Below are 12,755 nucleotides of genomic sequence, written 5' to 3' on the forward strand. Positions count from 1 at the left end.
AGCTCCGAACCTGATTCGTTGCACATTTAACTCAGAAAACACCTTATTTTGTGTCACATTCGCGACCCCCCTGGAAGTACGTTGCGACCCCCAGGTTAAGAACCCCTGGTGTAGTCAAAAATTCCAAATATACTTTCTCTGAAACACATTAGAATTACATAAACAGGATTTAATCTTTGATTTTGATATATGGTCAACATCCACAGACCTCAATGGTCCCTCAGTAAGCATTATGGAGGACACTTAATAAAATGTCCATGAAACACTGAACCTGACAGCATCTCAGTGTTCATATGTTCACTTGTGCTGGGACATACAGGACAAAAATTATGTTTAATATGTTAAAAAATATAGAGGAAGAAGAAAAGGAAGACCAGTTTAAGAAGAACCCTGATGTAATGGGGTCCTACTGCCATTAGCCTCACTTATTACATGTTGATTTTGATTCACATTCACCACCACACCCCACTTAGATGGAGTGTGTTCATCTTGTTCTCTGCACCATCTGTGTGATTTGTCTTTATGTTGTCTTTTATATCATGAGCTCATTGGTCATTTATGAGTATGTTAGTTGTGTAGCAGATACATATGTTAGTTTATGGATTATGAACGGGGCACCATCCTGATTGCTCAGGAACCAGTATTGTGATAATGGAGATAGGTGGAATATGGTTTGATCAGTCTCATTACTAAAGGGTTAAGTTCTGGTTCCGCGCAGTGACCTAATACCATCGACCAAAATATGCATTTACCACCGTGACCAGATGAATAAATGTCCACATTTATTAAATGGTTAATATTACAATTGATACAAAGCATATGAATGATTTGGCTCAAATTGAAACTAAACCTATATGTGAATCTACTAATTTAAACCAGGGATATAATAGTGAACAACAAAGAATATAAAGTTAAACAACAACAGCGAATGATAAACAACTGGCGGTGATCATGAGATTTGTTTATTTGACTATCCTAAGGCTTGCTTAACTAGCGTAGGACCCAGGGACGGACAAAAGGTCTTTAGAGAGAGAATAGAAAGGAGAAAGAGAAGGTTTGGGCAGGTTAATGGTAACAGTATTTACTATTTTGGACTCCGGGAGAAATAGAAGCTGGCAACCCCAAAACAGCACATGAACTGAGCGTCTTACTTCGAAGAAGAGGCGTGGTGTCGCGGACCAACCGGTGCGCGTTCACGATTCGTTTCTTGAGGCAGCTAAGGTCTGCGGAGCAGGTCACGTGACACGGCTCGAGTTGCGGAGACTTAGCGGTGACGTCACAGTCGCAGCTGGAGTGCGCAGACAAACTTGTGCAGATGAATTGACTGAGAAAGAAGATGAGCTTGACTTGAACGACTAGACGAAATAAAAGTACTTTTGACGACGAAACGTAGAATAAAGAAAATAAAATAAAATATAGAAGAATCTTCTGTTGGACTCGGTGAGAGCGTTAGTTGCGGTTTCTTGGCATCGCTCTTTTGGACACTGCGGTGTTCAGCGTGAGTCCAGCAAACAGTCGCGATGCTTTGGCATGTTCGAGTCTTTGAGTCTCGGCGACTCTGGCGAAGTTCTCCAAGTCTTCCCAAATTACCAGGCTGCCAAGCTCATTGTTTCGCTTCGAGCTAGGGCTTTTAAAACAAGTTTTAGGGGCGTAATTGTAAGGTGCTTTCATGTTCATCAGGCCATTGACCATTGGCCTTTATTAATGAATATTCATGACCTTTGCCCAGACAGGGGAGAGAAAGAGAGAGAGAAAGAGAGGGGGGAAGCGAGGAGTGCCCGTCTTTCCAGGTCTAGTTAATGACAACCAAAGAAGACAGATTAACACAATTCAAAGACAAAGTAAACTATTCCTAAATAAATTGTCTTACATACTCTGCCTAAACAAGAATTAATTTGGTTCTATTAGTCTACACATTGAGCCATTCTCAATTTCCACTTTTGGACAACAAATGACACACAATGCACAGACAGGCATGAATGTGAGGTCACATACGCACACATGAGAATGATTACATTTGATGAGTAACATACAAACTAATACATAGATATGCATCAATGTGGTGTGTTTATACAGTAACACGTATTCTAATAAGATCACTTAATACTGAATACATGAAAGATCATAAGTTGTGTCTTTATATCAACCACATGGCACAGTGTTCACATTTAGGCACATGGTCCTGTGGTCCTTTGTCCTTAAAGGCTGGAAAGCTGAATACTGGTTTCAAGAATAATTCATCTTTCCTTGTATGGAAGGTAGTCAAGTTTGGTGTCTCTAGACTGCATTCGCCGAGCTGGTTCCTGTAGGCAGAATCCCAATTCCATGTACAGTTCAGATTTGGAGTTACAGAGATCTCTGAAATATTTGTATCTTCAGCTCTGGATTTTAACACTGGACTTATAACGGGTTTAAACTGTGGGCAATCAGATAAGGTTGGAATTTAAGAGTTTTATTGCTCTTCCTGACTGTGGTACCAATGTCCTCCAAAGAAGGTTGATGTTGACCAGAACTCTTAAGCCTGGTTTATACTTTCGCGAGCGACCGTAGCGCGCGACTCCGCCCACCTCGCGCGACCCTGCGCGAGCGGTGTAGGCGTTTATACTTTCGCGAGCGTCGCTGCAGTGTTCTCCGAAACGATAGGTGGCGATAGGTGGCAGTGGAGAATAAAAAACCTCTGCAAAACCGGGGAAAGAACATTTTTACCTGACCAGAGACCATATATATACACCAGGCATCAAACATAAATATGGCTTTGCAATGTTGTCCAAAATTATATGTGGTAGTATAAAGAAACACCCCTCAAAAAAGGGGGAATGGACATTTACCTGACGCATTTTAATGTTGCTTTGTGTTTCAGGTTTGAAAAGTGCTGGAATTTAGGCTAAAGTACATTAAAATGTTGAAATTACGTTAACAAATACTAGCCTCTTGTAATTCCAGGACGAAACATGAGAGAACGTGAAGACGTTAAGATTGGGCGTTTTGAAAATAAACCACCATTAAATAATGTGATGAAAAAGCGAGTTATTTCGAATCATTTCGAGTATATGTATTAATATTTAACTTAATTATGTTTATCGTGCAGAAAATATTGAAATGGACCCTTAAAGTGCCGTACACGTGCTTTAATTGCGCCTTGTAAAGGTGTATGAACCCGGCAAACATGACTTTGTCCATCGCGCTGAAGCGCGGCGCGCGCGCAAAGTTACAAAATTCAAGAGGTGCCCTCGCGCACGGGCGGAGCCACAGCGATTACGCCATTTTCGCCGCGCGGACCCTCGCGCCGCGTCAAGTATAAACCAGGCTTTAGATGGCCTCTCTCCCAAGCTCAGGAGATTATAAAGTCAGAGTTCTAAGCTAGGGGACATAAGCACCATTGTGAATGTTGATCCTTGGGAACTTGTTGCTGTGTAAAGAATCAGTCTTTAAATTTACATGCAACCAAAGAGATGTGAGTCAGTTTCTCAGTTCAGTGGGAAAGGATTCCATTTTGGGTGTCACAGTGAAATGGCGTTTAGCTGTCTCCAATACAGTTGATTTGGTTCTCTTTAGTGCAATTTTCAAATTCATTTTCATTTATTTTATTAAACTCTTCAGTTGTAGACTTGCATTTGCTTCCTTGTTTTTGCCCAGTACATTCTAGCATTGTGCTATATGTTCATGACATAATGACCAACCATTTGTTTTTGTTTTTGACCAGGAGGCATAGCTAGTTCTTGTCAGGGTGGTCAGCGTTGCTTCCTACTCACAGGAGTTTTCTCCACCTGTCTTGTGAGCTGGAGCTGTGGTGGATGTTCCATCTAAGGGAGAGAACCCCCCAAGCTTTCAGGACCCTGCCCTAGATAACTTACAGCAGGGGATTGCAGAACACCCTTGGGGGCACATCCCCCCCCCTTTTTTTTGGGTTAGGGGATAGTGGGTCTTGGTCTTTTTTAACAGTAATAAAACTGCTTATCTAAAAGATGGATCAAGTCATTTGAAAGTCTCTGAAACCAAAACATGACCAGGAATGTGCGAGTTGGCTTTGACTCCTTTACACATTATCATGAACTGAAACAAGCACACCTTATATGCATCAGCTCAGCATATTTTCCCTTTGAATGGGGGAGGAGTGGCTAATGTGAATTACGTGTGGTTTCTCCTCTCACAGTTATGAAACAGAGGACCAGCAGCAACTGGTTTGAACAGGATCTTGATTTGTTGTTTCATTTTAGATATATAGAGGTCACAAGATTCTTTCACTTTGGATGCTGAAGTACCTGCAAGCACTGAACAATCTGACTGAAGTGACTGCCAACAGTGAAGGTACCAAAGTCTTATTAACATTTGTCTCATCTCAGGGTGCAGCCATTACAGTCACTGTATAATATACTGTCAAATACTTCACTGCTGTTAAGATGTGCCTTCCTGTCTTGCGTTTAATTATACTGATTTTTGTAGATTAAGGCACTAAAATAAGCTAATTTAAATGTACACATACATTAGAAAATTACTGACAATCTGTGCTGTTTTAATTTGTTTGCAATAATTAAAAAAAGTTTGCCTGATGGTGAAGTTTGACAGACTGGAAATAGATTAAATATTTTCATCTCACCACTGAAACGATAAAAATCCAAATATTTAACTATCCAGCACATGTTGTCTTAGAGAATACATAGAGTTCCTGAGAGTAAGGCCTGCAATAAACACTAATTTTGTTCATCCAACTCTGTATTGTGCAGGGGCATGTACTAATGTACAATATTAGGAGTTTTAATTAGACAGGTTTAATTTGACATTTCTGAGCATTTTCATGTACTTTATGAAAATTCCTAGAGAACTTCAAGGTTGTAAATATGTTCTGCACAATGAATTGTGGGCTGTTGTCACATGTTGCACTGGAGCAGTACTGGTGCAACCTCGGAGTGAGACTAGAGACAAATGTGTAATGATTGACGGAGGCAGGTAAACACAAATGCAGAAAATTTGAATTTATTTAAATAATTCAAGTGAGACACTGAATATGAATAGATAACTAGCGAAGGGGAGTCATGAGAGAACCGGGAAACACACACATATTAATTCATCCGATTCAACAGAGAAGACATGAGAGACTAAGACTAACATACGTGAACTATAGAAACTAAGCGTAAACATGACAAAGACAATACTAAACTAACTAAAATGAGTATACATGTGACGCTGGGCGCAGGGTGAAGGACGAGTCACGAGTCCAGCGAATACGCACAAACGTCACTTTATTAATACAAATAGCGCAGACAGTGCACGTTGAACACGTAAACATGAAGTGTAGCGAGACTCAAACAAACACGAGCAAGGGACACTGCGCAAACACACATTAAATATACAAACTACATAAGCCCCGAGTGATGACGAGATGAGCCACAAGTGAGACAGATGAACACACTCTGACACAACCACACACACGAAGATCCACAGACGCAGACGACTAGACGTAGACAACATAAACACATGCCCAAAGGGGAGGGGACAGGGGCTGTACCGTGACAGAGCCCCCCACCAAGGGCACTACCCGTCCTGGGGTGCCAACAGAACTGAATGCCCTTCAGTTCTGCGTCTGGGAGATGACCGCCCTCGGTGGAGAATCCGCCACGAACAGCTTAGAACACCCTCCCTTGGAAGACGGGGGAAAAGACATTAGACAGACACAACGGCACATTCACAAACACACAAACAGGCACATTAATGGACAGCGGCACAAAAGGGAAAAAGAGATTCGGAATACACACAGGGATGGACACAGGCACAGACACACACACAAACGGAGCCAGGCTTCACGCCTGGAGGAGGGCTGAGAACAGAAAGAACGCTCCAGGAGCTGCAGTGGGCGTTCTTCCTCCCGCCCTCGCCGCAAACCCTCCACTGGGTGTGGTGCGGCTGGCGGACGCTCCTGCAGCCCTCTCGGTGGGCACGCTACCGGGTTCTGTGGAAGCCCTTTGGGGTGTGCCGCAGGGTAGGTCTGCTGATGTTCGCTCTCTCTCCCCCGCGGACCCCACCGGGGAAAGTCCCCTCCTTCCGGTGATCGCTCTCCTGACCTGGCGGTGGGACCGTGGTGCTCTGTTTCCATAGGCTCAACCGGGCTCTCACCCCGGGAGTAGTCCATCGTGCTGCCCTCTGAGTGCTCGGGAGAAATGCCCTACTTTGGGCCTCTCCTCCCCCTCACGGTCTCGGCGGAGTACTCAGAGGGAGGCGGGCCCAAGTCTTCCTCTTCCGGGCATGGCTCACCATCAGAGTACTCGGACGGAGGCTGGCTGCCTTCCTCATCCTCACACTCAGTGAGGTCTGAGTACTCAGATGGAGGGGGACTCACCTCCTCCCCATAACGCTCGGTGGGAGACGAGCACAGGGATGGAGGAGGGCTGACGTCTTCCTCCTCACCCTCGCCGTAATACACGGTGGGCTCCGAGTACATGGACGGAGGGGAGCCTTCCGCCTCTTCCTCACCCACATTGTAATATTCGGTGGGGGCCAAATATACGGACGGAGGGGAGCTCTGAATGAAACGGACCAAGGAGCAAGACAGACGGGAAGCGACAACAAACATACACAGCAAGGCAGAGCATAGAAAGGATTTGATTAGGGATGCACCGAAAATTCGGCCACTGAAAATTTTCGGCCGAATTGGCTTAAATGTGCATTTTCAGTTTTCGGCCGAAATACTTTCATCACCGAAACAACACGGCCGAAACAATGTGTTGTGATGACGCAAGCAAAAATCGCCACCTGCACAAGCTTATTTGGATAAAGGCTAGCAAAAAAGTTTTCCAGTGATGGCGCCAAGGCAAAGAACATTACACCAAAAATTATGGAACTCGCTGCCTTAGATGATCAGCCGTTCTCTGTCGTAGAGGATGCGGGATTTTGTAGGCTAATAGAGCACATTGAGCCCCGTTATGTTTTGCCGAGCAGACGACATTTCTCAGAAGTGTGTTTACCTGAGCTGTTTAATGTTGTTGCAACTCACGTCACGTTTTTATGAGAGAATTTATATTTATCTTTCAGGCCAGTCAGTTATAATTAAATTTAACTCGTATAAAATACATACATTTATCCTCTCAGATAAACACGGTCTGCAAGCAAGTTAAATTTAATTAGTGGTCGGCCGTTATATCAGCGTTATCGCCATTAACGGCCCACCACTAATTTTATTTTATAATATGCATTACTGTATTGTCAGTGCTAAATTAATATTTTCAAATCAAATTTTGTAGTTGATTTATTCTTTGAATAGCAATGCCTTGATTTTAGTGAGGTTAGCCATAAATCCAATGTTTCTAATAATTGGCATAATGTATTTCGGTGTTTCGGTTTTCGGCTTTCGGCCTTGGTTTTCTCATTTTCGGTTTTCGGTTTCGGCTAAGAATTTTCATTTCGGTGCATCCCTAGATTTGATACACACACACAACAACCTAAACCAGACAAAAGACAAAGAGCAGACAAGTCAGAGCTGAGAAAGAAATTACAAACACAGTGACCGACAAAGAGGTGTAGAACAGAGAGGTTTAAATACACTGAAACATGGAGGTAAAACGAGACGCAGGTGGAAACAATGAGGACAGGGGCGTGGCAGACATAAGGGAAACCAAGGAGATGGGGAAACAAGGCAAGGCTAGGGCAGACGACATGGGACTGGGAAGGAGGGCAGAGCTGGACATGACAGAATGTTCCAACTTTATGAAAACATTCTCCTGCCACAATGCTCCACTCTCTCGTCACACTATATATAGTCTTTTATTTGTTAAGCAAATAATATTTTTCCAGTTTTCAGAAATTCAACAACTGCCTCTTGTGACCTCTCTTGTGATACCTCTCTTGTGATATTGACAAAGACTGCCCTGAAATAAAGGCACAGAGGTAAAACCTATTTTATATTATGAGTTTATTATATTATGAGTTTGATTATTTATCTGAATTCAAATCAAAATCTAATTATGCTAACTCATAATATCATATGAGAAAGTTTTCCATCAGTGCTCTTTTATCTTTTGTAGGAGTGATGGATAAACAGATGATTGTGCTTCTTGGGAAAACGGGTGATGGTAAAAGCAGCTGTGGAAATTTGATACTAGGTGAAAAAAAATTTCCTCCTGGAAGTTCAGCTCTTGCAACAACTAAAAAATGTATTTCAAAGACAAAATCTATAAATGACAAGAATATACAAATCATTGACACACCTGGATTTTTTGACACTAAGCTCTCTTCAGAGAAACGAAACCGTGAAATATTACGATGTATTATTAAGTGTGCACCAGGACCACATGCATTTGTGATTGTGCTCAAAGTGGGAAGGTACACAAAGCACGAGAGAGAAACTGTGGAAGAAATAACAAAGTCATTTGGAGAGGAGGCTCTAAAATATGCAGTGGTCCTCTTCACCTTTGGTGATCAACTCTGTGAGGGTCAGACTATTGAAGACTTTGTGAACCAGAGTACAGAGTTACAGGATCTTGTGAATAAATGTGGAGGCCGTGTTCATGTTGTTGATAATAAGTACTGGAATGAGCAACAGGATGGGTACAGGAGTAACAGGGTTCAGGTAGAGAAGCTACTGAAGACCATAGAGGAGATGGTGAAGGAGAATGGAGGAGAGTGTTACACCAATGAGATGTTACAGGCAGTACAGAAAGCTGTAGATGCAGAGTATATGGCTTTATGTGGGATGGGTAAATGGTTTCGAGATATTAACATGATAGAACAAGCAAAGCAGAATATTTTTACCAAACTGTTAAGGATAGTGGGGATAGGAACTGGGGTTTTGCTGGGTGCTTTCTTTGGCGCTGTGGCTGGAGGGGCCGCTGTGGTGACCATCACAAAGGAATTAGGAATAGTCCCAGCAATAGCAATTACTCCAGCTGGACTTGTAGTTGGAGCTGTAGTTGGAGCTGGAGTTGGAGCAGTAGCAGGAGGAAGTAAAGGTTATCAAGCAGCAGAAGGGGCAGAGACCATGACTGACACAATGAACACAGCATATAAGGAAACCCATGATTTTGTAGAAAATGCCAAAAGAAAGGCTAAACAAATATCATGTAAAGGAAATCACAGAGATTACCACAAATTTGATTAGGCTAGAAAAAATTTGGATTTGGATCTATTTAAACAGATGTTATTTGAGTGAACGTATTGAAGTGAGTGAATCTATTGAAGCACTGTACTATTGTGTTTTTCTCATGTGTACACATTTTACATTTTGTTGTTTCAAGTGTTTTAAGCAATAATTCATGTATATATTCTTATATGGTAAACAGCAGAATTGACACAGATTGCAGACTGTTCAATATATAAGATCAACAGGAACGTATAGGCGCTATATAAAGAGACGCTCATTGCTCATGATGATATCATTTTGGTTACTGGTTGCTGACTGTGTTTTGATTACTACTAACTACTATTAACATGCTTGAATGTCTGTATAATCTTTTCTGTTCAAATGAATTAAAAAGTCGTCATTCACTTCATTCACTGGTATGTTTTCTACATAGCAATAGTTTTGCTTATAAAAAAAAAATTGTGTCCCATACTTTCTGTCACGGTGAGGCGGCCCCCTACCGGTCGCCTCCGTCCACAGCGGCTGTTGTTGTTGTTGTTTTGTTACGTCGTGTGCGTCCCTCGGGAGGGCGGAGCCCGTGATTCGTCTCACCCGAGGGTCGTTTGTTTGCCTATATATGTCTTGTCTTTGTACCAGTTGACTGCTGGTCATTATATATATAAATATATATATATATATATATATATATATATATACTGTATATATATATATATATATATATATATATATATATATATATATATATATATATATATATATTTATATAATTATAAATATATATATATATATATATATATATATATATATATATATATATATATATATATATATATATATATAATTTGGAGATATTGCACAGGTTTTTGGTTTGCACACTTTCTATTAAACCATCCTTTTTCCCTGAGACTGGCGTGATCGCTTCCTTTTTAGTTGCTCACCCTGCCCGTCACACTTTCAAGTTTCCTAAACTGACATATTGGTGCCATTTATGCTCATATTTAGGTATTCCTTGGATGTATTTAGTATTTGTATAGTCTAGAATATTTATAATTGCAGTATAACTAAATTACTATATCATTTATACTTCATTCAATCTGCATTTAGTTTAATGTTTAGAATGTTCCAGAATGAATAGCCATTTTTGGAGCTCAAAAAAGCAGCAGCCATTATGGACCTGTGTATTCCCAGGGTGCTGATATATGGCTGCCCTCTAGCCATGGTCAGACTGCCCAGACCCAAATGCAGGGCTCCTCCAGTGTATACAGTGCTTCTCAAGGTGGATCCAGCTACAGTTTCACTCAGGACTTGCCTGGCTCTTCCTACCAGAGTGGACCCAAAATGCCTCCTAACAAGTTTGGTTGGATGGTCAAAAACTAATGATGTCTTGAAATGGGATGCTGAAAGCTATATTAAAATGATTGTTCAGTTCTCTTAAATAAAATGTTTGCACATCTGTTAAAGTATTTCTGGTTGGTGTGACAATCAAGTACACCAACCTGGCACCTTCCGGTGTTCTCTGGCAAATGCCAATCGCCCTGCTAGGTGTTGGGCTGTAAGCACAAGCCCCACTTGTGGGCAGTCATGGCCTGGTGGTTAGGGAACTGGTCTTGTGACCGGAGGGTCATGGGTTTGATTCCCAGACCTGAGGCCATGACTGAGGTGCCCCTGAGCAAGGCCCTTAATCCTCAATTGCTCACTTGTGTAAAAAAAAAAAAAAAGATTAAAAAATGTAAGTCGCTCTGGATAAGGGCATCTGCCAAATGCCATAAATGTAAATGTAATACCACCCTCATGGAGTCGGTTTCTTTGAGCAGAAACATGGATATTAGTGGCCTGCTGGAGGTCATTTTGCAGGGCTCTGGCACTGCTCCTCCTTGCACAAAGGAGGAGTTAGTGGTCCTGCTGCTGGGTTGATGCCCTCCTACAGCCCCCTCCATGTCTCCTGGTGTACTGGCCTGTCTCCTGGTATCTGCTCCATGCTCTGAACAGACAGACACAACAAACATTCTTGCCACAGCTTGCACTGATGTTCCATCTTGCTACCTGAGCAACTTCTGTGGGTTGTAGATGCCGCCTCATGGTATCTCTATGGTAAGAGGGCTGACAAAATACAAAAGTGACCAAAATATCAGCCAGAAAGGATGAGAACAGAGAACGGCAAACGCATTTGGGCGTCTACTACCTGTTTGTTGTTGCCATAAAGGCAATCCCCGGCATCATCTTGAGATCGCGGTGCGCGATTTCAAAATAAGAGCAGATAGCGCGATTGAGAAAAAAGATTCCTAAAAAAAAACACTTTTCAAAACAGCTCGCGGGCCAGAAATAGATAGCCCGCGGGCCGCTATTTGAGTATGGGGGCTTTAGACGGTCAACCAGTTTCAGCTGTGGAAAATTCAGTTAAAACAGGCGAATACACCACAATTAAGCCAACTATAGGAAAGTCTGATGTATGGAAGTCATATTCCATTGTAATTAATGGAGATGGAAATCGTCTACCATTTGCTTGTTGTGATAGATGTCAGAAAGTGTTGGTGTACGTCACCTGACGGCATGTGTTTGGACTGTGATAAGAAATGGGACAGCGCGATCCATCGCTATATTGCTGTTTTAATAAATACATAAGAAAATTTCAAGTACTAAATTTAATTAATTCAATTCATATTAGGATTGCGGGCGGGGGCGACAGAAATGTGTATGTGGTGGGCGGGTGCGGGATTAAAACAAGCGATTTTTTGGCCGGAGCGGGCGGGAGCAGAACTAAAACAAGCAGGAGCGGGCGGGAGCGGGATTAAAACAAGCGATGTTTTGGCGGGAGCGGGCGGGAGTGGGACTAAAACAAGCGGGAGTGGGACTAAAACAAGCAGGAGCGGGATTTAAAAAGCAGTCCCACGCAGACCTCTACTAGGCACTATGGAGATGCCTGTGGCAGAGGCCTGGGAAATTAAAGAAAGTCTATCATCTAAAATGGTATTAAAAAACATCTTCTGATTTACTTCAGTTCTTCTTATTCTTCCAATATCCTGAGCAAAACTACCAAAATTAAACATTTTTGTTGTTTGCTCTGTTTTCTGCACTCATCTATTGGTCTGTGTAGTAGACTGGTGGAAAAATAAACAAGATGTTGAAGTTAATGATTATGTTCATTGATTCATTCATCATTCAAACTTAAATTAATATTTCTAATGTTAAATACTGAAATGTGATGTTTAGCTCACGTGGAACACTTCATTATTTAAAAAATTACATGCGTTGAATTAAATTTGACTTTTATTTGTAACATTCTCTAAACGTGAGTTTTCAATGGAAAAAAACACAGCCAACTGATAAAATCCATATCCAATATTAACTATATACAGTCATTGTTAAGTCCTTCAGTTAACTTCTGTTTACCCTCCACTGTCTGCAGGCCTTGTTGCATATATTTTGCAATCAGTAAATCAATATAGGCCTACAATTAAGACAGTAAAAAGACCAAAAAGTACGAGAAGGAGATATAGGCTACTGAGTGTTGTCATTACACGAATGCAGATGGGCATTTTTCACAGGTAATGGGGAACTTCCCGTTTCTTCTTTCACAAATGAATGTGTTAATTTATGTTGCCTAACAAAACCTATACAACAGAAAACGTTCAGCTCAACACATAGATTTGCAAACTCTACCTTAATTATTTGTATGTGGTCGTCC

At 41.7% G+C, this 12,755-nt stretch overlaps 1 protein-coding gene across 1 annotated transcript; it reads left to right on the forward strand.

Annotated features, from left to right (window-relative positions):
- The first annotated feature begins 4,235 nt into the window (after window positions 1–4,235).
- On the forward strand, window positions 4,236–9,461 carry LOC143500214 (GTPase IMAP family member 9-like). Its single transcript, XM_076994233.1, has 3 exons — window positions 4,236–4,308; window positions 7,786–7,878; window positions 8,016–9,461. The coding sequence occupies exon 3, from the start codon at window positions 8,021–8,023 to the stop codon at window positions 9,086–9,088; it is 1,068 nt and encodes a 355-aa protein (XP_076850348.1). The 5' UTR covers window positions 4,236–4,308; window positions 7,786–7,878; window positions 8,016–8,020; the 3' UTR covers window positions 9,089–9,461.
- Window positions 9,462–12,755: the final 3,294 nt, after the last annotated feature.

Source organism: Brachyhypopomus gauderio, unplaced genomic scaffold (genome assembly GCF_052324685.1).
Source record: "Brachyhypopomus gauderio isolate BG-103 unplaced genomic scaffold, BGAUD_0.2 sc137, whole genome shotgun sequence".
Classification (NCBI taxonomy): domain Eukaryota; kingdom Metazoa; phylum Chordata; class Actinopteri; order Gymnotiformes; family Hypopomidae; genus Brachyhypopomus; species Brachyhypopomus gauderio.